This window comes from Aspergillus lucknowensis, assembly GCF_044049455.1.
Source record: "Aspergillus lucknowensis strain CBS 449.75 chromosome Unknown BJX67scaffold_46, whole genome shotgun sequence".
Lineage (NCBI taxonomy): Eukaryota > Fungi > Ascomycota > Eurotiomycetes > Eurotiales > Aspergillaceae > Aspergillus > Aspergillus lucknowensis.
Genome location: NW_027263590.1, coordinates 1 through 23,014, shown reverse-complemented (window position 1 = coordinate 23,014; position 23,014 = coordinate 1). Strand labels below are relative to the sequence as shown.

The 23,014-nt window shown below is 52.2% G+C and overlaps 11 protein-coding genes across 11 annotated transcripts; 7 read left to right on the top strand and 4 right to left on the bottom strand.

Moving 5' to 3' along the window:
• Positions 1-17: 17 nt before the first annotated feature.
• On the top strand, positions 18-3,117 carry BJX67DRAFT_362359 (putative GARP complex subunit Vps53). Its single transcript, XM_071029990.1, has 3 exons — positions 18-267; positions 333-2,128; positions 2,189-3,117. Exons 1-3 carry the CDS (start codon positions 189-191, stop codon positions 2,906-2,908), a joined length of 2,595 nt encoding a protein of 864 aa, XP_070882847.1. The 5' UTR covers positions 18-188; the 3' UTR covers positions 2,909-3,117.
• On the bottom strand, positions 3,095-4,932 carry trm82 (putative tRNA methyltransferase). Its single transcript, XM_071029989.1, has 3 exons — positions 4,393-4,932; positions 3,645-4,337; positions 3,095-3,584 (listed from the first exon to the last, which is right to left on the bottom strand). The coding sequence occupies exons 1-3, from the start codon at positions 4,800-4,802 to the stop codon at positions 3,179-3,181; spliced, it is 1,509 nt and encodes a 502-aa protein (XP_070882846.1). The 5' UTR covers positions 4,803-4,932; the 3' UTR covers positions 3,095-3,178.
• Positions 4,933-5,143: 211 nt separating this feature from the next.
• On the top strand, positions 5,144-6,217 carry BJX67DRAFT_384234 (60S ribosomal protein uL10; the record flags this gene model as incomplete). The annotated part of the gene is made up of 3 exons (XM_071033632.1): positions 5,144-5,317; positions 5,374-5,443; positions 5,517-6,217. The coding sequence occupies 3 exons, from the start codon at positions 5,144-5,146 to the stop codon at positions 6,215-6,217; spliced, it is 945 nt and encodes a 314-aa protein (XP_070882845.1).
• A 911-nt stretch (positions 6,218-7,128) lies between these two features.
• Positions 7,129-8,913, top strand: BJX67DRAFT_230403 (uroporphyrinogen decarboxylase HEM12). Its single transcript, XM_071025924.1, has 4 exons — positions 7,129-7,338; positions 7,397-7,438; positions 7,546-8,469; positions 8,516-8,913. The coding sequence occupies exons 1-4, from the start codon at positions 7,287-7,289 to the stop codon at positions 8,587-8,589; spliced, it is 1,092 nt and encodes a 363-aa protein (XP_070882844.1). The 5' UTR covers positions 7,129-7,286; the 3' UTR covers positions 8,590-8,913.
• Positions 8,823-9,328, bottom strand: BJX67DRAFT_384232 (cytosine deaminase; the record flags this gene model as incomplete). Its single annotated transcript, XM_071033631.1, has 2 exons — positions 8,823-9,092; positions 9,170-9,328. 2 exons carry the CDS (start codon positions 9,326-9,328, stop codon positions 8,823-8,825), a joined length of 429 nt encoding a protein of 142 aa, XP_070882843.1.
• A 1,412-nt stretch (positions 9,329-10,740) lies between these two features.
• Positions 10,741-12,164, top strand: BJX67DRAFT_384231 (type I HSP40 co-chaperone YDJ1; the record flags this gene model as incomplete). Its single annotated transcript, XM_071033630.1, has 4 exons — positions 10,741-10,776; positions 10,840-10,909; positions 10,979-11,797; positions 11,851-12,164. The coding sequence occupies 4 exons, from the start codon at positions 10,741-10,743 to the stop codon at positions 12,162-12,164; spliced, it is 1,239 nt and encodes a 412-aa protein (XP_070882842.1).
• Positions 12,165-14,415: 2,251 nt separating this feature from the next.
• BJX67DRAFT_230328 (uncharacterized protein) lies at positions 14,416-15,291 on the bottom strand. The gene has a single exon (XM_071025923.1). It carries the CDS (start codon positions 15,153-15,155, stop codon positions 14,625-14,627), a length of 531 nt encoding a protein of 176 aa, XP_070882841.1. The 5' UTR covers positions 15,156-15,291; the 3' UTR covers positions 14,416-14,624.
• Positions 15,292-15,949, top strand: BJX67DRAFT_230315 (uncharacterized protein). The gene has a single exon (XM_071025921.1). It carries the CDS (start codon positions 15,427-15,429, stop codon positions 15,826-15,828), a length of 402 nt encoding a protein of 133 aa, XP_070882840.1. The 5' UTR covers positions 15,292-15,426; the 3' UTR covers positions 15,829-15,949.
• On the top strand, positions 15,949-16,426 carry BJX67DRAFT_230419 (uncharacterized protein). Its single transcript, XM_071025925.1, has one exon. The coding sequence runs from the start codon at positions 16,070-16,072 to the stop codon at positions 16,376-16,378; it is 309 nt and encodes a 102-aa protein (XP_070882839.1). The 5' UTR covers positions 15,949-16,069; the 3' UTR covers positions 16,379-16,426.
• Positions 16,427-16,808: 382 nt separating this feature from the next.
• BJX67DRAFT_230317 (SLC26/SulP family anion transporter) lies at positions 16,809-19,851 on the top strand. The gene is made up of 3 exons (XM_071025922.1): positions 16,809-17,426; positions 17,493-17,638; positions 17,699-19,851. Exons 1-3 carry the CDS (start codon positions 17,138-17,140, stop codon positions 19,748-19,750), a joined length of 2,487 nt encoding a protein of 828 aa, XP_070882838.1. The 5' UTR covers positions 16,809-17,137; the 3' UTR covers positions 19,751-19,851.
• A 711-nt stretch (positions 19,852-20,562) lies between these two features.
• Positions 20,563-22,583, bottom strand: BJX67DRAFT_384229 (RNA dependent RNA polymerase; the record flags this gene model as incomplete). The annotated part of the gene is made up of 3 exons (XM_071033629.1): positions 20,563-21,094; positions 21,161-21,484; positions 21,544-22,583. 3 exons carry the CDS (start codon positions 22,581-22,583, stop codon positions 20,563-20,565), a joined length of 1,896 nt encoding a protein of 631 aa, XP_070882837.1.
• Between the last annotated feature and the right edge of the window lie 431 nt (positions 22,584-23,014).

Sequence of the window (23,014 nt, the reverse complement as noted above, 5' to 3'; positions counted from 1 at the left end):
CTGGGGCCACCAACTTCGTCACTCCAGCTGGTGGCCGTTCCCGACAACTTTCCCACCAGCCGGAACATTCCTCTCACAAGCTGCTCCAGTGTGGGCTGCCGCTCCCTATTATTATCTGCTCTTACGGTGCATGCTTCTCGACCGGTCCTGCAGCATGCACCTTGCGTTCACGCCCGAGCGCTAATGGAATGCCCGCTTCGACCTCCACACACAACACCGGCCAGATGGCTTCGAACGGGACCGCGCCGCTTGACCCTTTGGACGCAGGTGAGTCGGTGGCTTTGCGCCTTTGACTGTGATCTGATTTGCTGATAATACTATACAATTGCCAGCGGACTACGATCCCATCGATCACCTGAACGCCATCTTCGCGCACCCGTCCACCCTCTCCTCCGTTACCGATGTATCCCATCAATTGCAAGAATACGAAGCCGAGCTCGACACCGAGATTGATGCGCTGATAGAAGATCAGGTTACCTCAAATGCGGAGAGCGTCGAGCGCATACAGACCGCGAAAGCTGATCTAACGGAGCTGTTCAGGAAGATCGACGATGTGCGCGACCGTGCCTCCAAGACGGAGCAGTCTATCACGGAGATGACTGCGGATATCAAGCAGCTCGACAACGCGAAGAAAAACTTGACACAGTCTATGACGGCGCTGAAGAGGCTTCAAATGTTGACGACAGCGTACGACCAACTTCGTGTCCTCAGCCGCACGCGGCAGTACCGGGACTGTGCCCAGCTCTTGCAGGCAGTGATCCAGTTAGTGGCGCACTTCAAGTCGTATCGGTCAATTGATCAGATAGCTCTCTTGAGCCGGAACGTGGCGGATATACAAAGAGATCTTCTGGAACAGATATGTGAGGACTTCGAGCTGGCGTTTGCGAAGGGCGAGGTCGGTCAGAGGAGAACCGCTCTGTCGGAAGGCTGCTCAGTCATGGATGCGCTCGGGGAGCATGCGAAATCTAGGATTATGACTTGGTATTGCAACTTCCAATTGCGTGAGTACCGACAGGTCTTCCGGAATAATGAAGAGGCGGGCTCCTTGGACAACATCTCACGGAGATACTCATGGTTTCGGCGGATACTGCGAATCTACGATGAGGAGTATGCAGCCATTTTCCCGGCATCGTGGAGGGTGGACGAAGTGCTCGCGAATGTATTTTGTGAGGGGACTAGGGATGACTTCAAGGGGATTCTCTCACGTTCTGTGCGGAATGGCCAGACGATCGATGTCAATTTGTTACTTTCTTGCCTACAGGAGACGCTTGACTTTGAACATTCCCTCGAGCGACGTTTCTCGATCCCGTCTCGGCCGTCTACTGATACATTTGCCTCAGCAGAAACCCCTGTGTTTGGACAAGCTATCTCCGAGGCGTTCGAGCCTTATCTCAGCGTATGGGTGAATGCCCAGGACAAGCAACTGGGTTCATTAATACCAAAATACCGTCAACAGCCCCTGAAACCTCCTGGCGAGGAGTTCGACTCTAATTCAGTCGTCTCCTCCTCCATGGAACTTTTTACCTTCTACAGACATTCCCTACAGCAGTGTGCAAAACTCTCTACAGGTGCAAGTCTTGCAGATTTATCAAAGGTTTTTGCGAAGTATCTCGACCAATATGCCCAGCAGGTCCTACTCTATTACATCAGTGACCAGCCCACTGTGCATAGTCCTCTAGGGGTACCGTCTCTTGAAGATTTCATCGCAGTCCTCAACACCGCAGATTACTGCTACACGACGTGCAACCAGCTGGAAGAGAAGATAAAAGGCCGGCTGGATAAGAATTTAAAGCAGTCAGTCGACTTGCAAAGCCAAGCAGACTCGTTCATGGGCATTGCATCCGCTGCCGTTCGTGGGCTTGTTCGCAAGGTTGAGACAGAGTTGGAGCCATGCTGGCGAGAAATGCGCAACACACCGTGGAACAGGCTTGACGGAGTGAGCGACCAAAGTTCCTACGTTGGCGAGCTCTTGTCGAAGACGAGCACGAAATCTGCCGAAATCCTGCAATTGATCCACAAACAACAATATGCCAGGGCGTTCGCAGATCACGTAGTGGAGCTTGTGTCGAATATTTTCCTCCAGAACATTTTCCAATGCAAGCCTGTCTCGGAAACTGGTGCTGAGCAGGTAGGAAATATCTGGGCGCAGTGCAGCATGAAATCTTAACGCTAACAAATCAATTCACAGATGCTCTTGGACACATACACTCTCAAAACTGGCCTATCATCTCTCCTCCCCGTCCCTGCCCCAGCCGGCTTCGTCAAGCGCGTCAACAACAGCTTCGCAAAGATTGAAACGCTACTTAAAACCCTCCAAGTACAACCGTCACCCCCGGAGGCCCTCGTCCAGGCCTACCTAATCCACATTGCTGACCGAAGCAACGCGAACTTCCGCAAGATACTCGACCTCAAGGGCATCCGCAGCCGGCAAGAGCAAAACCATCTCGTCGAGCTCTTCCAAATGCATCGCACCTCCGACCGCTACGCCTCCAACATGCAAGAAAGTAATCCCATCCTAGCTGCGCTCCAAACTACTTCTGCATCCTCCTCAGCATCTGTTTCTCAGGGCCTTGGCCTCACGAACATAGGAACTTCCTCCGCTGCATCTAACCTGCCCAGCCGGTTTGACGCCTCCCTACTCGGATCGGCAATCATCTCTGCTGCAAAGGACGGCGTCGATAGGCTCGGTACGCCCATGAGCTCATCCACAACACCGGTGAACACCAGCGCCACCGGCGGAGGCACCTCACTCTCTCCGGTAACCACGCCGGGACCTTCCGTACAGGCTCCAAGCCAACCCGGGGACGTCGGGTCGAATTTGAATGAGAATTTGAAGAATATCGGGAAATTCTTCCGCCGAGACCTGGGCTTTGGTGGGAGATTCGGAAGGGGTGGCGATGATGGTTGATCTGGTTTGGTCGAAACCACACACTCCTCCTGTATATGTTCCAGGGCAGCGAGCACGGGATATAATATTGCTAAATATCTCTTTTATCATTATACCATGTCCTTATTATTACAGTTTATTAGGATAGCAAGGCCATTGTGGGATCATCTACGAAGCTAAGTGGGTCGCATTTAATATAGAAGACAATTGTAAGGAGCTGAATTATGGTACTTTTATTTATCCAATATCTATAGTTATTCTATATACACGTTCAACAACCAAAAAAGATACCTATAGGACACTCCCCGCATCCTCCTCCCTAAAAGCCTTGCGAAGATTCTCCAGCCCATAAAGAGAGTTGTTCAGCGCTGTCTTGGCCTTCTGCTCCGCATCACTGGCTACATTCGAAGTCCCGGCAGCATTGACACTGTTGATCAGTGCATCTGTGACGGGTTCCCATTCAAGGGTTCCATTCCCTTGTTTCAGGCAATATGCTTCGAGAAGAGTCGATGATGAGGCCGGTGCAGATTGCCAGTCCTCTGTTGACCCGGGCTCACGGATGCAGTCCACAGAGATGAGAACGGTGTTTATCTCTGGGCGGATTTGGACGTCTAGGATGTTGCTGGTTGTTTTGATGGTGTTGTGCGGGGTTAGTGCGCCGTCAGGGCCGAGGGTGAAGGATTGTAGAGTTGGGTTTCTGGAGTATGTTAGATGGCAAGGCTGCTTAGGTTGTGAACTCTAGTGACGAGATACGTACCCTTCTAGCGCAACGAGGACGAGGTGTATAGGATGTGAGTTATCCAAACTGAGCGAGGACGCCCAGATTCCGCGGACTGCGACGTCTTTCGGCTCGGGTGTTGGTGCGACAAGAGGTACTTTCTGCAGGATCTGACTGGCTACCCAGTTCCAGACAAGGAGGTGGGGATCGCCACCGCCGGAGATGAGATACTCGGGTGCCCATTGCGGGACACAGAGCTTGCTAATGAAAGACGAGTGCCCGAGACAGTAGTTTTCGATAACGTGGGCCTGCGGGGGCCCGCGGGAGACACGAATATGCTCATCTCTATCAGCGCTGAGGATGTAGCCGCGTTTCCGGGCTGACGATGGATCGGGCGAAGGGAGAGAGACGAACGCTACATCTGTGAGGAGAGAGACATGGCCGAGGAGTAGCTGGTGCTCGAAGGTGGGTTTATCTTCGTCCTTGGCCTTGTTGACTTTGTCGGCTAGCTGTTGCTGCTGCATCTCAAGCGATTTGAGGTTTCGTTGAGTGTGCACGGTGAGGTTTGTTGCTGCTGGTTGCCTGGGCTTTATTTGACCTGGGGCTCTGGGAACAGCGCGTGGTGTAGCACTGGGAATCAGTGGCATGGAGTAGACATCTCCGAACTTATCACCAATCAAGATATCATTTTCGTCCATGAATGTGATAGAGCACGGGCGCTTAGGCATTGGTCTGTATAGTCGCTTAAGCTCCCATTCTGATGATTTCAAGTTCGGGAGTTACTTACCTCGCGCTTAATTGCTGGAATGAACCATCTTCCTCGATCTGAAATACACGGATACATTTGTCTTCGCCGGTAAGAGCAACGACGTACTCCCCGTCTGGTGTGGAGGCCAAGATAGGAATATGCGACCAAATAGCTGCCTTCTTTGCAGGCGCAGTCTTCGTGGCATTCTCTGACGAATCGACCTTTCTTTTCTTTTCGGGAGGCCCTTCGTGCTCGAGTTTCGATCCAGTATCGTTCACAGTAGCAATATCTGCACCGTCTTGCGGCCAGACAGAGAGGCGCTGCCCGGATTCCACGGCATAGGAGTAGAGATTTGCCCCGGCCGATGCTACGAGTACATCTTTAGAAGCCCCGTTCTTCCTCTTGACGAACTGGATGCCCTGGAATGGATGCTGGAAGTTTTCCGCCATTCTGGTAGGGCACGGGGCTGAGGAGACGGTCAGCGCAAGATGGGAAGATTGATTGACTGAGTGACGAATAAACAAAAGCAAAGAGAGCCCAAAACGCCCTCACGGCTCCTTCGTACCGACGAACCGCAGGCTGGCCGTGAAGTGATCGTCGTATCAAGCCCGCGAGCATGGCACAGGCGGAGCGGGGCGCACGTGATCCGTTAGCGAGCGGAAAGCCGCACGACGAAAAAACGCCAAACGCACAAATCCGAAAAGCTTCAACGTCGCGAATCGACAACACCACAACTTCAACGAATTTTCCCTTGCCCTTAAACATCCTATCTTCAGTGAAATAAGGAGACATGGGGGGCAAGTCAGCTACCAAGGCCGCTTACTTCGAGAAGCTCAAGAACCTGCTCGATGAGTACAAGACCGTGTTCATCGTCGGTGTCGACAATGTCAGCTCTCAGCAGATGCACGAGATCCGTATCGCCCTCCGTGGTGAGGGTGTTGTCCTGATGGGCAAGAACACCATGGTATGCTCTTGGTACCTTGATTTTTCTCCGAGCCGCAATTGACCAGAATTTTCTAGGTCCGTCGTGCTCTCAAGGGCTTCATTAACGACAACCCCGAGTACGAGCGTCTTCTTCCTCACGTTAAGGGTGCGTCCACGGCTTCATAAACCCGATTAATAAAACTGGGAAGCGTTGGGCTTAGGATTGACTTTTCTCTCAGGAAATGTTGGCTTCATCTTCACCAATGGCGACCTTAAGTCCACCAAGGAGACCATCCTCGCGAACCGTGTTGCTGCTCCCGCCCGTGCTGGTGCTGTCGCTCCCGGTGACGTCTGGATTCCCGCTGGTAACACCGGTATGGAACCCGGTAAGACTTCTTTCTTCCAGGCTCTCGGTGTCCCCACCAAGATTGCTCGTGGTACCATCGAAATTACCACCGATCTGAAGCTCGTTGAGTCGGGTGCCAAGGTCGGTCCTTCCGAGGCCACCCTGCTCAACATGCTCAACATCTCCCCCTTCACCTACGGTATGACCATCGCTCAGGTCTACGACAACGGCCAGACCTTCCCCGCCAGCGTTCTGGACATCGAGGAGGAGCAGCTCCTCAAGGCCTTTAGCAGTGCGATCAACACCATCACCACCATCTCTCTGGCCGTCAACTACCCCACTCTTCCCTCGGTCATCCACTCCGTTCTCAACAGCTACAAGAACGTCTTGTCCATTGCCGTTGAGACCGAGTACAGCTGGCCCGAGATTGAAGAGCTCAAGGACCGCATCGCCAACCCCGATGCATACGCCGCCGCCGCTCCCGCTGCTGCTGCTGCTGGCGGCGGTGCTGCCCCTGCGGCGGCCGCCGAGGCTGCTCCCGCTGAGGAAGAGGACGAGTCCGACGAGGATATGGGCTTCGGCCTCTTCGACTAAACGTCTCGTGTCGTTGCACGGGACACGATTGCCATGTGTTAAATACAGTTTATGACCAATCATGACGGTTGGGTAAATGAAAATGGATATCATGGTGAAAACCTAACTTTACTCGTAAGATATGAACGTAGTTGCGTCTCATATTCTTACATATTATCAAGGTACGTTGATTTCTTTGTCACATTCCATCCCCTTTTCTTCGTTAATACCCGATCCCTGGCGGAGGATGATACATTTTTAACTCGTAACACCTTGGGTGTGCTGAAGATTAAAAACACGCAACAACAAACACTCTAATTTTTTGCTGACGCCTCACCACCGAACTACCTGTTACTCATGCGACGTTACTTTTCCAATTGCTAACGGTTTGCATAGGTGTTTCTCGCCTGTAGACAGCACATGAACATCCAGCCCTATTGTTTACCGTCCGAGCCCTTGTAATTCGTCGGGACATCTCATACCTACCCACACCTGGGATCCGTAAATAGCCACTAGAATTGAAAATATTTACGCCCAACATCCATCTACCTGTTGCTTTAATATCTAAGCTATCATGGAAGCGAGAACCTCAGGCTGCCTCCTGCGATTCCTTTAATCCTACCAGCCAATGTTCGGGTAACATCAGACCAAGGGTCCGCTGGGTCCGACCAGGGTCAGCTACTGTACAGCTCTCTCCCTGCTTGTTCTAGCGTACCGGACAGTGAGGACCTCTCCCTACTATCTCCTAGAAAGGATACCGAGACATAATTAAGGTAGTCCGTGCAGATGCTTGTGCCAGGATCGCGCACCGAGGCTCAGCTTCTTATTAGAGAATTGTGGGTGGGAAACTTCTCGCCGCCTTGGAATAGGGATTGACAGTCGGAAGGCAGTCGTTTTGGACCTCAACCACGGCCATATGAGATCTCTTCTCCCTGTATTGGTAGCTCAAATTAGCATGAAAATCAAATCTCGAAGAATGTGTGGGTCGCGGGGTTGATGGACGGCCCGAGGCATCCTGCGGGCAAGAATTCCGTCAGAGATTCCGGAGCCAGAGGTTCACCCCTCCAGCAAACAACTTCCCGGCCCCAAAATGACACAATTTGCGCCATTGAAGAATGATTTACTGCTGAAGGCAGCTAGGGGTAGATTCCATTGGTCCTCTTCACTTTTTTTTACTCTCAAATCTAACAATGTGCGCAGGCGAGAGGGTTCCGCGCCCCCCGATATGGGTTATGCGACAGGGTATTCTCTTCACCTCTTTCCGTTATTGCCCTAGAATTATACCCTTTACGTTTTTTTATTGCTCTAGTGTCTAATAAATCGAGAGTACTGACCTTTTGTCCCTCTAGCCGGCCGCTACCTCCCCGAATACCACGAAGCGAAAGGTACCCGCGACTTCTTCGAGTGCTGCCGCGACCCCGAAGTCGCCAGCACGATCACAATCCAGCCCGTCGATCGGTACGAGGGACTCATTGATGCCGCAATTATCTTCTCCGACATTCTCGTTATCCCGCAAGCAATGGGCCTGACGGTCGAAATGGTCGATAAGAAGGGCCCGCATTTCCCCGATCCGCTCCGGTCGCCGGATGACGGGCAGTACGCGAAGATTATGGAGAGGGATGTTGATGTGAAGGGTGAACTAGACTACGTGTATAAGGCGATTACATTGACGCGTCAGAGACTCGAGGGCCGGGTTCCGCTGATTGGGTTCTGCGGGGCGCCGTGGACGTTGCTCTGCTATATGGTTGAGGGTGGTGGGAGTAAGATGTTTATCCAGTCGAAGACGTGGATATACAAGTATCCGCGCGAGTCGCAGGCGCTTTTGCAGAAGATTGCAGAGATCTGTGTCGAGTATCTTGCGTTGCAGGTTGCCGCGGGTGCGCAGCTGGTTCAGGTGTTTGACTCGTGGGCTGGGGAGTTGTCTCCCGCGACGTTCAAGTCGTTCTCCTTGCCGTATCTGCGTCATATCTCGGCAAATTTGCCGCGGAGATTGACGGAGATGGGGCTAGAAGTGGTGCCTATGACGGTTTTTGCAAAGGGTGCCTGGTATGCTCTTGAGGACCTTTGCGAGTCAGGCTATAACGTTGTTGGGCTGGACTGGCTGCATGATCCGGCTGAGGCTGCGCGGATTGCGAATGGACGTGTGACGATTCAAGGAAACGCTGATCCTGGTGTTCTCTATGGAGGGCACGCGGCTATTACAGAGGCTGTGGAGACTATGGTTCAGGGTTTTAAAGGAGGCAAACGAGGGTGGATTGCGAACTTGGGTCATGGTAATCCCCCTTCTGTTCTTTCGCTATATAACCGCTAATTGCGAAGGCATAACCCCGTTTGTGAACCCGGATGATCTCAAATTCTATTTTGAGGAAATCCACCGGCTGACAGCGGAGTAAACTGTCGCTTCTGGAGTCATTTGGATTGGCTGGCTACTTTACACTCCCCATTCGTCGGCGTGTACTCGGTCCTTGGATGTCCGGCTTCTAGACACCGATATCCTCGTTCCTGTTTGATATATGCCTTTAGCACGGGATGGTCGATGGGAGAAAGGCGAACAGGTCCATGAAGGAAGGCCCTTGGATCTCAAAAAGATAATAATATGCAGCGAAGAGAACAAGCAAGTCCCAACTTACCAAAGCTCAGGCTTATCCTTGATAAACTTCTCCATCATCTGCTTGCACTCTTCGTTGTCTAGGACCACCACTTCTTTGCCCCGATTCAGAAGATATTCCTCTCCGCCGACGAAGTTCTTATTCTCGCCAATAACCACGCACTTGATCTTATACAAGATACAGGCGCCGGTGCACATATCGCACGGCGATAAAGTTGTGTACATCGTAGCGCCCTCGTAAGCCGAGGCGGGAAGACGGCCAGAATTCTCGAGTGCCGAGATCTCAGCCTTTAGGATCAAACACGAGGGTCAGCACATGCCTGACGTCTTCAAGCGGCAAGGAAAAGGCGAAGGAATTAACTGACATGTAATGTGGCACTACCTTTCTGCACACGCATGTTATGTCCACGGCCAAGAATTGTGCCGTCCTTGCCTACCAGTGCCGCACCAATAGGGACACCACCCTCGGCCGCGCCTTTCCTGGCCTCCTCCACGGCTGCGATAAATCCGGGATCTGTCTCCATGACTTTGCTGGGAAGTGAACAAAAGATGCAGAGGGAAGACAGGGAGATAAGTAAGTCAGTGAGGACAAGGCCGCGCAAATGGATACGAGGAAGCGACAAGAGCTTCTAAGCGACTGTGTGGTTGACTCCCTCTCTGGCTCAAGTCCGACCCGCATTTGGAGATAGCTGTTGGGACCCACGCAGGAGAGAGAAGAGCAACCGCGTTGAGACGAGATTGGCAGACATTTTCAGGAAGAGATCATACTATGCATGTAGTCGGCTGACGAGAGTCGTTGTTGGAGGAAAGTAGAGTAAGATGCTGTCACCAATTACCAATCCATTCAACTTGCAGAGTGGTAATCATCATCCGGAGGTCCTTGGAAATCAATATCGGGCGCGAATTCTCCAATGACGGTCCGATTTTGAATGGACTTCGGAAGGCAACCTGCTGCTTGGACAAGAAAGAACGAAGGGCAGTCACTGGGGGGCGACAACCCCCTCCTTCCTGTTTCGTTTGGATCTCCTTATCGATAAGAGATGGGACCCTTGCCGCCGCCTGGGGAAGAACCGCGATTGTGCCTTTCAAGTTGTGGAAGAACTTTTTGTCAGAAGAATTCAACTACCAGTGGCAGCCTCGCGATTACCGTATGGAAGGGAACGATACCAAGAATACTCGCAACTGTGCGTGTAGAAACCTTGTCTTTGTCATGAAATTACCCACCGAAGAGCGCGCAGTTCCAGGAAGATGATGGAAGAGCACAGAAGCAGATCGAATCCTCTCGGCAGCGAAATCAGCGCGCGGCGGAAGTTGTCGAAACGACGAGAACGACTCAGAGAGAACTCAAAGACACCCTGGGGCGTCCATGCTGAGTGTCATCCTCTTGAAAAGCAGCATTGATTTTCCTATCTCAAATCTTCTCAAAACATTCTCCCTGCTTCGCTTTCCCAGCCTCAAGTTCATCCCCGTTGCTGGATCGTATCTCCGGTAAAGCTGATACCTAGATTTCGGAAAGATTGGAAGGTTCGACAGAGGGAACAAGGTCCATTGGTGCCTGGTCCTGGTATCCAAATACGAAAACTTACCAAAGTTACCAGCTCTTTGCCATCCCCGTCTTCCGATTTCTTTGCTCTCTCTGGTTCATCCGTCGGTCCAAACTCTTCGCCTTCAAGCTGCCTTCCACGCCCTTTTTAACCCTGCCTTCAACACCTGTCAATTCCTCCTCCATATCTAAGGTGTCGGCCGACTCTCTCGAGACCCCTCCTCTTCTCATCTCTGGCGATCCTACCTCTCTCGCCTCTCTTCGTGTCGTTTCCTGACTCTGAGCCTGTTCAAAAGTTTCTTGTTATCGGAATCCTTCCCTCGTTATTCGCCGCGAATCCTCTTTTTTCGCCCCTCATTTGTCCGAATAACTTTTAGATTTATTTAGACCACAATGGTTAAGGATACGAAGCTTTATGACATCCTCGGTGTGAGTGTTGACACCGGATTCCCGTGTTCGGTCGAGCAGCCGAATTAACAGCGACACCTGCAGGTCGCCCCGACGGCCACCGAGGCCCAGCTGAAGACGGCCTACAAAAAGGGTGCCCTCAAATACCACCCTGGTACGTGACATTGCAGTAAAATCAAGTTATCAGGACGATGACAAGGATTTAACGTTGCTTTTCGTACAGACAAGAATCCGAACGACCCAGAGGCCGCCGAAACGTTCAAAGAAATGTCCAAAGCTTATGAAGTTCTCTCCGATTCCCAGAAGCGCAGTATCTACGATCAGCTCGGTGAGGAAGGTCTTGAGAATGGTGGTGGTGCCGGTGGAATGGGCGCTGAGGATCTCTTTGCCCAGTTCTTTGGAGGTGGTGGCGGCTTTGGCGGCATGTTTGGAGGTGGCATGCGGGACCAGGGTCCCAAGAAGGCCCGGACTATCCATCACGTTCATAAGGTCAATCTGGAAGACATCTACCGTGGCAAAGTCTCGAAGCTAGCTCTCCAGAAGTCTGTCATATGTGCCACCTGTGATGGTCGTGGTGGCAAGGACGGTGCTGTGAAGACATGCTCTGGCTGTAATGGTACCGGTATGAAGACCATGATGCGCCAGATGGGTCCCATGATCCAGCGTTTCCAGACCGTCTGCCCCGACTGCAATGGTGAGGGAGAGATCATTCGTGACCGCGACCGCTGCCGGAACTGCCACGGTAAGAAGACCGTTGTCGAGCGCAAGGTTCTCCACGTCCACGTCGACCGCGGCGTCAAGAACGGCCACAAGATTGAATTCCGCGGCGAAGGTGACCAGCTGCCTGGCGTCATGCCTGGCGATGTCGTATTCGAGATTGAGCAAAAGCCCCACCCCCGATTCCAGCGCAAGGACGATGACCTCTTCTACCAAGCTGAAATTGACTTGCTCACCGCACTCGGCGGTGGTGCTATCAATATCGAGCATCTTGACGACCGGTGGTTGTCCGTCACAATTGGTCCTGGCGAGGTTATCACCCCTGGTATGTAACTTGGACAACGCTCGACTAGAGGCAGAGCTAACATAGTCTAATAGGCTCTATTAAGGTGATCAAGGGTCAGGGTATGCCATCGTACCGTCACCACGACTTCGGTAACCTCTACATCCAGTTTGATGTCAAGTTCCCCGAAAAGGATGAGCTCCAGAACCTCCATCTCCTGGAGCAGGTTCTGCCACCACGAAAGGACCAGACCCAGCCACCTGCGGACGCCATGGTGGAAGACTTTGAAGTGGAAGAGATTGACAACAACGAGCGCTCACAAGCCCGCGCTCACGGCCCGGCCGGCATGGATGAAGATGATGACGATGTCCCGCCTGGTGCTGAGAGAGTGCAGTGCGCTTCTCAGTAAAACCCCTGGGATGTTCTAACAGTGGATGCGCGTGTGTTTGAAGTGCCGGGGTTTCATGAACTTCGCTTATGATACCATGCTGAAGATTTACCCCAGTACTACTCGGTTTCCGTTTTGATTTTTGACGACTTGCTTTGCGATGGCGTTTGCACCGAAGATATGGATGATGACTGGGGATTTCATTTTCTTCCCTTGCAACTGTTCTACGGCACCCCATGAACCCACATGATCCATACACTTAATCTCCTTTTGTTTCTTCTTTCAAATGGGATCTAGGGCTGCGCAGTGGCATGAAATGGTGAAGACCGACTGAACGACTTGGCTCGCCAATCTCACGCCCGATCTGGGTTGACTGGTGTTGGGATAGTTGTTCCGGGGGTGGTTACCAACATTATAGACTTCTTTGCATGAGCTTGGGTATTTCTTTTCCTCATCTCGCCCTTCCTCATACACCCCAAGGAATTCGCCGTAGCAGGGGTTCGTAAAGGTAGCGCTGACGTTTCATCGCAACGACCCACGAGCAATTGGGTTGCTACTGTATATATTTGGAGTTGCCCAGCCTTCGAAGCCTGTTGAGGATCTTCTACAGCATAGCACCTTTGCCCCCTCACCTCCAAATACACTGCCGCGATTAACTGGGCACGGTCCAAAACAGCCATACCAGAGTATCCATTACCGAGTTTGTAAGATTAAGATTCACCATCCGTGCAATATAGTTTCGGCTTCGATTCCGCTGGCAATTAGCACTTGACAAGAGATGGCAGATTCCATGCCTCGGAGAATTTCGTTCACATGCATTGTGCGTGGTCCTCCTACCCGGGGTTGACACGTATATGTATATATATCTCATTCATCTCATCTCATCTCATCTCATCTCATCTCTCTCTCCCCTCTGCATGCAAGCGATATTTACCGGAAGCATAGTCAGCTGAACGCTGGTATGCAGGGGTGGGTTACTGCACTTTCCACGCTGTGCATATTATTTCCAGATGATTGTGGATATACCTGTCCTCCGGGGCTACTACGGAGGACTCCCCGTGCGGGCGATGGGCTACGGGCTATGCCCGGTAGATGATGCACGTGAGCACTGTACAATCTGTGCCTGGCTGGAGATTGGAGGCGTCGAATGTTGAATATTGTTGAGTCCTCAGGCAGTGTCTGCTGCCTGTTCGGCTGACCCTGGATGCTGAGAATGCTCATGGTTTGCCTAATTTTCAGCTTCTGATTAAACGGTATTCTAGTGCTGTGCTATACTACTTCGCCCCGGATCTCTTCAATACAGATCCATCTGGACAAATCTCACGTGATCGTGTGGCTTATAATTGTGCATTAAATATTTATATATAGTGCGCTAGGGATTGAATAGGGTTCCGTGGCGGTATCTGGGGAATTCTGGATAGTGCAGGAGTTCCTTGCAATATTTGCTGCTGGTTTGACGTGCGAGTGTGGTACGTGGGGAGATGCCACGTTGACTCTTCGCTGTTTTGAACGTACATTGATAAGTCTTCTAGAGGTTAATGGTTAGTGAGCGAAAATTGAAACGGTTCTCATCTGGAGAGTTTCCGGAATGGCGAATATTTCTCGCTTTGTTGAAGACCATTGGCGCATGGGGACGGTTGAGTAAATCTACTATTCAGGTGAATAATGGGAGGTCGACACCTCGCATCATGATACTACCAGCTGCTTGCGAAAAGCTCAAGCTCTCCATGACTTTCAACGAGTTATCGGAAAAAGGTTGCGGCGGCGAGTCGTTGGGGTAATTAAGTTTGTTAGCAGGTAGCCGGCGGATATTCCAATTCCGATAACGATAACGACTCAAGCACAATGTAGTTGGAGGCAAGAGACCGCTCACCATGGTCTCTTCGGGATATCTCCCAGCTACCCCGGACAAACCTTGGTCGGGGATTGGGCCAGACATGGGCTGGGATGTTGATCCGCCACGGTACCTACCTCGTGCGGAATGGAGCATCGGCCGGGATGGGAGATGGGTTTGCGTATCCGTCGTGCAAGAGCTGGGTTGATGTCTGTGTTCGGCTGGCATTCTGTACCGAACCGCGCCAGTTTGCGGTGCATGTACGGTAGCCTCTGTCCCTTTGATCGCACCAAGGGGGGACGAGAGGTCACCTCGAGGATACTGTAACGTGTTTGGACCGCTGACGTTTGGGTTCGACAAGTCGGACTTTCGGCATGCCGCAAGGGTGTCGGCGGGTGCAACAGGAGCGTTGGTCGCGAAAAAGGAGCATTTGTCGGACGAGATTAGGTATGCTGACGATGCGAGGGAATTCGAACGCCCGCATAGCTGTCGCACCGGCGATCTGTCCACAGGAGGTTGTAAGGTGCCTGAGACAGCTGGATTTGGTTGTACCTGGTGAGAACTGCGGGAGCCTCAACACAAGGAACATCATTGAGATAAGCCTGCTTGCGAACCATGCCAATCTCCTCCTCCGGCTGCTGGCTCAGTCAAGCTCGTCCCCGGTGTTCTTGAGTGTTCTTGAGCAATCCTGAGTGATCCATTTCCATGCAGACCCAGGCGAAAGAACGCCATGTGGGAGACAGGTGGTTGGCGGAAGGCGATGGCTCATATGTGACTAAAATGACGAAATCGAGGTTAAAATTCAATTCCTTGCGGACGGGCAGGGATCGTGGGGAGCCCCCGAGATGGACGATGATGGCTTTCTGGGCTAGGCAGGAGGATGGCTGTCGCGTGTGACGCCCCCACGTGTTGCGGTGTGGGTTTGCTTCGACAAAGTCGAGTTGAGTGAGAGGTCGAAAACTGCGAGGACGGCAGCGAAGCGGGAGGAAGAGTTGACGACCCCGGGAAAGACCGCCCAAGGTTGGAGCTGTGGTGGCAGGCTTGGCGGAGACGTTGATCATCATCGTGCTGGAATGGGCCCTGTGTGACTTTGACAGCGACACGTCCTGCAGTCTGGAGGCAAAGAGGAAATCGCAACCTTGGGGAATGCTTCCAGAAAGAAATTGATGGCCAGCCATGTTCCTGGGATTGTTTTTTTCCAGCGGCAGCCGGGGCACACAATTCGAGGTCGGGAGTGATCAGATTGATGACGCGATTTTAACCCTGATGGTGTTATCCCCAGCAGTGGGGAGACCTGCAGGGTTCAGCGGACAGGGTGCAATCTCGCGGAGTCCACCGTCCCCAGTGGACTGGAGCAGAAAAAAGCACATCTGCACTCCATCAAAGGTGGCGACGACGAGTGTTTCATTATTATGATTGTCATTGGCAAGTTGGCGTGGTTGTTTTCTGATGCCGAGTCACCCCAGGGTTGTGGCTGCAGCTGCCAAGCCTCGCGGGCCCAGTGCTTTAATTCAGCTCACCTTCGCCCGACTCATGGGGTTGCAGTTGACAGAAGCCGCGACTGACTGTGGTTCTGTCAACAGCAAAGAGAGGAATTCCAACGATCATCTCATGCTCTTGCGGATGAAGCAATCGTCCCGAGGTCAGCGACTGAGATTTCAAAAAACCAAGGCGAGAGATCCACAGGTGGAGTCGAGGAGCTTTCACCATCTGTCGGGACGATGGCGTGTTCTTCCGGGATTCCTATTGGTGGGACACTCCGGGGACGGTTGTCATTGGTCCGTGCTTTTCAGGGCCCGATCTCCCGGGCTGGCGGTGAGGAATGGCAGTATCGGGCGATTCTCATTTTGATACACACAGGCCCTTGTCGTCCTTTGCTCCCTCTTCCCCCTGTCCTTCCCCAGCCTCATCACCGTTCCATCGGTTGCCGTTATTGTGACTCTTCTTACTTCCCGAGCACCCTCCTTGACGCCCATCCGGGTCGGAATGAGATCTGATCACCAAGACCAGTTCCTGGTCGAGCTCGTGCCCAGATGGGGCAGAACCATGGATTGAGCCCGCTTCCAGACCAACGGCGAAAATCCCACTAAAAATGGGCACGGAATGGACCCCATTATTACGCCAGCGGCCTCCTTCAAGTTCAAGAGTCTCTGTCCACTGCCAACGCTCTCTTGCAGGCTTCAGCCGATCCTTTCTGTTTCTCCTCCCTCTTCGCGCCTTGTTTTTTCAGGCCTGCGTGGCGCGGGACTGTGCGCCTGCTGCCATAGTTTTCCCCAGTGGGTCATCCGCCCTGTTACTTCCATCAACCGCCCACGAGGTGGCTCTCCCCGTCGATTGGTTTTGCTCTGCTGACGACATGAGTGGAAGACAGACTTCCAGGATTGTCCCGTTATCAAACTGATTCGCCTCATCGCTCGTGCTGTTTTGATCGTCATGACTGAAGCTCCTCTCCCCCCACAACTTCCGTCTTGCATCTTGCGAGAATCCCTCTCGCAGCACTAAAATCCATCAAACTTTCCTCGCAGCTTCCACTCCATCGTCGTCTCTTTTCTTTTTCCAAACCCAAAGCCATTGATATTTGGCCTCAATTCATTCCGACTCAGCTCGTGTCCCGCCGGTACTTTCTGTGATCCCCTCCCACTCTTGGTGTGCCACAAACCGTCGGGCTTCATCCTGCAGCAACTCTCGCTCCTCCACCCTCTCTGGCTGCGGCGGTGATCCTTCCATCCAAATCTTCTTTCCTTCATCGATCTCCTCGCCCAGTGGCTTGATCGGCTCTCTGGTACTTGGCTTGACGAGAAGCCTCGTGGGGGAACCCTGATTTCGCACTCGAAGCTCTCAATCACGACATCGCCCTTGGCTGTCTTGGGCTCTTTTTAAAGGCCAGGCTCTTGCAACTTCGTCGCCTCTTATTCATCCTTCAGGCATGGCAACGCGACTCGCTTAAACCGACTTGTCGATACCTCTCTTCGAGCGCATTTGCACTTTATCCAACTTTGTCTCGTTTTCTCCTTGCATTCCGTCAATCCTGAGCCCTGGTTGCTTTTCTGTTGTGAGGCCACTGCAGCCCCAACGAACTAGCGGCGTGCCTGCGTTCGACATATTAAGTACCACACGCTGTTGACTGGTATTTTCAAAGTCCTCGTAACCCAGGAAAACCATGTCTACCGACCTCAAGTCAAAATTTGGCCATGGGGCGGCGAAGGTCCTTCGCCTCAAGGTACCTGGAAAAGAACAGGCCGATCCTGTCACCCGGGGCGAGTCAACTTTCTCTGTTGGGACTTTTGAGACGTACTCTTATGTCGAACCCGAACCTACCGCCGGTGAATGGCTTGCAGAACTTGTCCCTTCCTGGGAGCAGGTAGGCCTTTACTTCTACCGGCTTTTCCCGTTCCTCGCGTGGATCACGCGTTATAACCTGCAATGGTTCATTGGTGACATGGTCGCTGGTATGATTCCGATTGGGACACAGTCTTACTTTGCGTCTTCGAAACATCGCTGACTTGGGAGTTTAGGTGTCACTGTTGGCGCTGTCGTGGTTCCTCAAGGAATGGCGTACGCTAAACTTGCCCAGCTGCCAGTTGAATACGGTCTGTACTCTTCCTTCATGGGTGTTCTGATCTACTGGTTCTTCGCGACGTCCAAAGATATCACTATTGGTGTAGGTGCTCCCAACAAGACTTGATTTCCCGGGCATCCAACTAACCAACGGGTTTTATAGCCCGTTGCGGTCATGTCCACCCTCGTCGGAAATATCATTACCGATGTCGAAGAGAAATCCCCGGGAATCGAACCCCATGTCATTGCCTCTTGTCTCGCGGTTATTTGCGGTTGCATTGTCACTTTCATGGGATTGGCTCGCCTTGGGTTCATCGTGGATTTCATTCCACTCCCGGCTATCACAGCGTTCATGACCGGATCCGCTATCAACATCATATCCGGCCAGGTTAGTAAAATGCTTGGCGAAACGGCAGACTTCAACACCAGAGGAGCTACGTATTTGACGATAATCAATACGCTCAAACACCTCCCTTCTTCGACGGTTGACGCTGCTATGGGTGTCACTGCTTGTGCAATGTTGTACATCATTCGCGCGGCTTGCAACTTCGGCGCGAAGAAGCAGCCTCACCGTGCTAAGATGTGGTTCTTCATCTCCACTCTGCGTACTGCGTTCGTGATCCTGTTTTATACCATGATCAGTGCGGCTGTGAATCTTCACCGAAGAGACAACCCAGCGTTTGATGTGCTGGGGAATGTTCCCCGGGGCTTCCAACATGCCGCTGCTCCGACCGTTACTGGAGAGATAATCAAGACCTTTGCTAGTGAACTGCCTGCTGCTGTGATTGTTCTCCTCATTGAGCACATCGCGATCTCCAAGTCTTTCGGACGCGTTAACAACTACACCATTGATCCTTCGCAGGAGTTGGTTGCCATCGGTGTAACCAACCTGCTCGGCCCATTCCTGGGTGGCTACCCCGCTACTGGATCCTTTTCACGAACTGCTATCAAGTCAAAAGCCGGTGTCCGAACCCCGTTAGCTGGCGTTATTACAGCCATTGTGGTCCTTCTTGCCATCTACGCCTTGCCGGCTCTTTTCTGGTACATTCCTGAGGCCTCCCTTGCTGGTGTCATTATCCATGCCGTTGGCGATCTGATCACTCCGCCCAATGTCGTCTACCAATTCTGGCTCGTATCCCCTCTAGACTGCGTGATCTTCTTCATTGGTGTCTTCGTCACTATTTTCACCACCATTGAAATTGGCGTTTATTGTACTGTCTCTGTTTCGGCTGCGGTTCTCCTGTTTCGCGTGGCCAAGGCTCGCGGTGAATTCCTGGGTCGTGTCACTATCCACTCGGTTGTTGGCGACCACAATTTGGAGGAGGCGAAGCCGGCTCTTGGTGACGCGGACCACAAAAGATCGATTTTCCTTCCTATCGATCACACGGACGGGTCAAATCCCGAGATCGAAATCGATCAGCCTTTCCCAGGCATCTTCATTTACCGGTTTTCTGAGGGCTTCAATTATCCGAACGCTAACCACTACACTGACCCTCTCGTTGCTACCATCTTTAAAAAGACTCGCCGTACGAACCAATTTTCTTTCACTACACCTGGCGACCGTCCTTGGAACGACCCAGGGCCCCGTAAAGGTCAACAGGAAGAGGATCGTTCTCATCTTCCTGTCCTTCGTGCCGTTATTCTCGACTTCTCATCTGTCAATAATGTCGACGTGACCTCGGTTCAGAACCTGATTGATGTTCGCAACCAGCTGGATCTCTATGCTGCTCCTCGCACCGTGCAATGGCATTTCGCCCATGTCAAGAATCGCTGGACGAAACGCGCTCTTGCTGCCGCAGGGTTTGGTTTTGCTACCCCTACTTCCGAGGACGGCTTCCATCGCTGGAAACCTATCTTCAACGTGACGGAGATTGAAGGCCAGTCCTCGGCTGCTGCACACGCTGAAATCGTGACGAATGAGCATGCACGCCAAGCTACTGCCCATGGTACCGATATTGAAAGCGGTCTTAAGCGGAATTCGCATACGGTTGAGCGTGAAACGCATGGCATTGAAGAATCTTCCGGCTCTAGCATCGGCGATGAGGACAAGCTACACCGTGATTTGAGGGATAGCAAGGCGTACCGCGGTCGCCGGAAGGTGGCTGTGGTGCAGGGCGTTAATCGGCCATTTTTCCACATTGATATCACTAGCGCATTGGAGAGTGCTTTGGCGAACTCGCCAGAAAAGGAGCCCGCTGGCAACGAAAATGCGTGATTGAGCGTCTTGAATGGCTATCTATATGACCTCCCTGGTTGGAGTTGGAAGATTTTAATATCACGGTCTATTCCTGTTTTCTATATATCTCTGTTTTCCACAGTGTTGTTGCGTTTTCCGCAGCGAGCTGGCCGTTGATTTCGCTGCTCGAGCTTCAGGAAGCCTCATATTTATGCAAGGTTATGCATATTCTTTTGTTGCATGTTTGATCGGACCGTCGCTACAAATACCCCCTGCAGTATAACCGATGTATATAGATTGATTGTTAGAATGATGCCAATGCATCCGGCTGCACTCTGCACGCATTCAAACCATGATTCCATCACCTTCCAGAGGCTCAATTCTTGAGCTAATCACTTTCCAAGCTTACCCCGCCCACAGAGCGTTCAGGACCACGTGCTCGGGGGAATCTCCACGTGCGCAGTGGACCACTTGTCTTGCAGGGTGCATTACTAGCGCGTGCCCTGGTGAGGTTTACCTTTGCTAGGATACACATCTGGACTTTGGCGACGAGGAGCAGTACTCGTGCAACCCTCTGTCTTTGTGCCTTTGCATTTTGAGGCATCCGTGGCCTGCAGGCGGTCCGTTCCTCGCACCTTCTACTTGGTAATGTTGAAGCTACTCTAGGGCTTTTCAGCGTATGACGTCAATGGCGCATTGGACCTGGTCCTACTGGAGTATTGGCTCTGACCTGCGTCGTCCTAAGGCAGGGAAAGTATGGAAGGCTGGCTTGTATTCGCGTACATGGACCACGGAAATTGGAAGATATTGGCCTTAAAAGCCTGTATGATCGTGGATAGCTCGTATCGTCATCAATATCCGCCACCTACAGAGTTGGTTGAAAGCATTTGCATGAGCACGGCCAAGTGAAACGTATCCGTAATCTCGATTTCATCGGGATGCTTTAGAACTTCCCCATCGTGAATCCCAGGAATCTCCACCACCCCAAGCTCCCGCATATCTCTTTCCTGAGCCTCAACTTCCATGAGAAGCGCACAACACGCGACAACCTGGAAGCTCTCGAGCTCGTTCCACTTGCCTCGTCGATGTTCCGACCATTTGTAGTTTGGTTCCCGGGCAACATGCGCACAGGCGAGGCACCGTTCCAGGTTATCGAATTCGCTGGCGTACCCTGTCAATGGGCCTTGTGAGCGCATCTCTGAGAGGATCCAGGAGGCGATACGGTCGAATTCGTCCTTGAGTTTTATGGAGCGTTCGCGTTGGCGGTGGGTCTGGACGCCGGTTTTGTTGAGGATGTGGCCTATGAAGACTTCTAGTTCTGTTATGGGGTGGATGGGGTGTTCGGAGAAGTCTATCATTGCGCCGTGGATTGCGTCTTCGTAGCTATATCATAGAAAAGACGAGTTAGCAGTTGTGAAAGGGTGGGAGAGAGAGCTGAAGAGGGAGTACCTAGACCGGATCTGCCGGGCTGTTTCGACGTGGTGTTGCCACTTTACGTGGGGATCGATGGCAAGACAGCGTGCGGTGAGAGAGTCGATGAGTTTCTCCCAGAATAAAGCTGGATTTGGTTGCTGAGGTGTTGTACGGATTTCCGCGCTCCAGATCTTGTGTTCGTCGATTGCCCTGTAGAGTTTGCCGAGGATCTTCTCAGATCGATAGTATTTATGCACGGGTCCTGAATCTTCGTCTTCGTTTGGATTGGGGCGTATGTAGTAGGGTTCAAGGACGATTTCCTTCTTGTCGTGGACGTAGGCTAGGGGTCCTGGTGCTAGACTATCCGACGTATTAGTATCCTAGTTTTGGAAATTTGGTGGGGGAGATGGTAGAATTACAAGTCTGGCCTGTAGCGATTCATTGAGGGCATTTCTCCAAGCTTGACAGGAACTCCCGTCTTTGAGAAATCGACAGCACTCGAGTGGAGCTGAGCGAGCTTTTTGCAATCGGAGTGGGAGGTTCCTAACTCCATCTGGTCGGCAAGGATCATATGCTTCGCAGCAATGACCCCCAGACGGTCGGATTGCATAAAGTCGATAAAGAAGTCAGCCATGTCCTCCTTTGTAACGGGGCGACCGATGTCAATAGGAGCCACTCGTGGGTAGTCAGCAGGGGCGAAGACCTGCGTTGGTCTGGCTTCCGGATCCCAAATGATGTTATAGAGATCGCCATCGAGGTCACCTCCACTGAGCTGACTTGGTAGGTCTCGCCTCCCTTTCTGGCTGAAGACGATACAATTCTTGTGCTTGGTCAAAGCGTGACCCTTCGGAGGGCGTGCATTGTAGACATATTGAATGTCCCCATCGTGTAGGGCTGGAGAGCGAGTCACTAGCAGGCGGCAGTGTCCTGGTGGAGCAGCGAATCTGTTCTCTATGGTGTCGTAGGTCACGTAGACCTCATTCTCTTTCAAGAAGCCAGTCTCGTCCATAATGCCGTAAAGAGTAATTCCGTTCTTCACTGGGATGCGTGCCTTATGCTTCAACAATCGCAATTCCCGCAGAACCATGGCCTCGACTACGGCACGAAGGAAGGGAACCTCCTTGTAATTTAGTTGGAGGTGATCGATCAACAAGAAGAAGCGGTAGAGTTTGATGCATTCAGCAACGTCTTGCCCTCGGAGGAACTTCGCTGTGTTCTTGGTGGTTGCGGTGGCCGTCCGCAGCTGGTCAACTCGTAGACCCTGGAGCTTAGAGAACCATCTATCGGGAACACCCATGTCCTCCAGGATTTTGATCACTTGCCGGTTCAGAACAAGGGGGATAGGCTTCGACGCTACATCGCATATTTCGAGATCCCGCAGGTCAGTGCTCTCGAACTTGATCATCGACGGTCGAACGCGGATTTGAGAGCCCTTGAGCCGACTGTCGACCCCTAGCATGCCTTTCACTCCCCCCAAGCGGATTTGGAAACAGGTGGGACGACCTTTCTTCATCGGTAGGATGTCGCGTATGGCGTCCACGGCACCCCACGAAAGCGTTCCAACGCCGTCGCTGAACACTCGCGAGCAGTCTTCAGATTCGACGTCCTTTATCCTCCACACCGTAATGCCATTTTCTTTCAGATTTATGGCGAAAGGCGTCTCAGAGAAAGCCTGACCGATCCTGGCTGCACACTTTGCGGGACTGGTTATATTGGAAAGGTTCCGATGGCTTTTATTATGGAGAAATAAGTCTGAAGGTTCTCGTTATCGTCAACGAACGGAGCGGAAAACTGGCAGCCAAAACCCTCAACATAACTATCGCGAGAGAATATCGAGGTGAATGCCTACCCAGGCGGAATGAGACCTTAATGACGAGTGCGAGAACCCGA

What these genes read in the sequence shown, in the direction of transcription:
- BJX67DRAFT_362359 (XM_071029990.1), top strand. Translation starts at nt 189, where the DNA reads ATGCCCGCTTCGACCTCCACACACAACACCGGCCAGATGGCTTCGAAC. An exon ending in GCTTGACCCTTTGGACGCAG is followed by an intron (nt 268 to 332) that starts GTGAGTCGGTGG and finishes TACAATTGCCAG; the next exon opens with CGGACTACGATCCCATCGAT. An exon ending in CGGAAACTGGTGCTGAGCAG is followed by an intron (nt 2,129 to 2,188) that starts GTAGGAAATATC and finishes ATCAATTCACAG; the next exon opens with ATGCTCTTGGACACATACAC.
- trm82 (XM_071029989.1), bottom strand. Translation starts at nt 4,802, where the DNA reads ATGGCGGAAAACTTCCAGCATCCATTCCAGGGCATCCAGTTCGTCAAG. An exon ending in TTCCAGCAATTAAGCGCGAG is followed by an intron (nt 4,338 to 4,392) that starts GTAAGTAACTCC and finishes GCGACTATACAG; the next exon opens with ACCAATGCCTAAGCGCCCGT. An exon ending in GTCCTCGTTGCGCTAGAAGG is followed by an intron (nt 3,585 to 3,644) that starts GTACGTATCTCG and finishes AACATACTCCAG; the next exon opens with AAACCCAACTCTACAATCCT.
- BJX67DRAFT_230403 (XM_071025924.1), top strand. Translation starts at nt 7,287, where the DNA reads ATGACACAATTTGCGCCATTGAAGAATGATTTACTGCTGAAGGCAGCT. An exon ending in ACTGCTGAAGGCAGCTAGGG is followed by an intron (nt 7,339 to 7,396) that starts GTAGATTCCATT and finishes CAATGTGCGCAG; the next exon opens with GCGAGAGGGTTCCGCGCCCC. An exon ending in GATATGGGTTATGCGACAGG is followed by an intron (nt 7,439 to 7,545) that starts GTATTCTCTTCA and finishes TTGTCCCTCTAG; the next exon opens with CCGGCCGCTACCTCCCCGAA.
- BJX67DRAFT_230328 (XM_071025923.1), bottom strand. Translation starts at nt 15,155, where the DNA reads ATGGCTGGCCATCAATTTCTTTCTGGAAGCATTCCCCAAGGTTGCGAT.
- BJX67DRAFT_230315 (XM_071025921.1), top strand. Translation starts at nt 15,427, where the DNA reads ATGCCGAGTCACCCCAGGGTTGTGGCTGCAGCTGCCAAGCCTCGCGGG.
- BJX67DRAFT_230419 (XM_071025925.1), top strand. Translation starts at nt 16,070, where the DNA reads ATGGGCACGGAATGGACCCCATTATTACGCCAGCGGCCTCCTTCAAGT.
- BJX67DRAFT_230317 (XM_071025922.1), top strand. Translation starts at nt 17,138, where the DNA reads ATGTCTACCGACCTCAAGTCAAAATTTGGCCATGGGGCGGCGAAGGTC. An exon ending in CATTGGTGACATGGTCGCTG is followed by an intron (nt 17,427 to 17,492) that starts GTATGATTCCGA and finishes TTGGGAGTTTAG; the next exon opens with GTGTCACTGTTGGCGCTGTC. An exon ending in CCAAAGATATCACTATTGGT is followed by an intron (nt 17,639 to 17,698) that starts GTAGGTGCTCCC and finishes CGGGTTTTATAG; the next exon opens with CCCGTTGCGGTCATGTCCAC.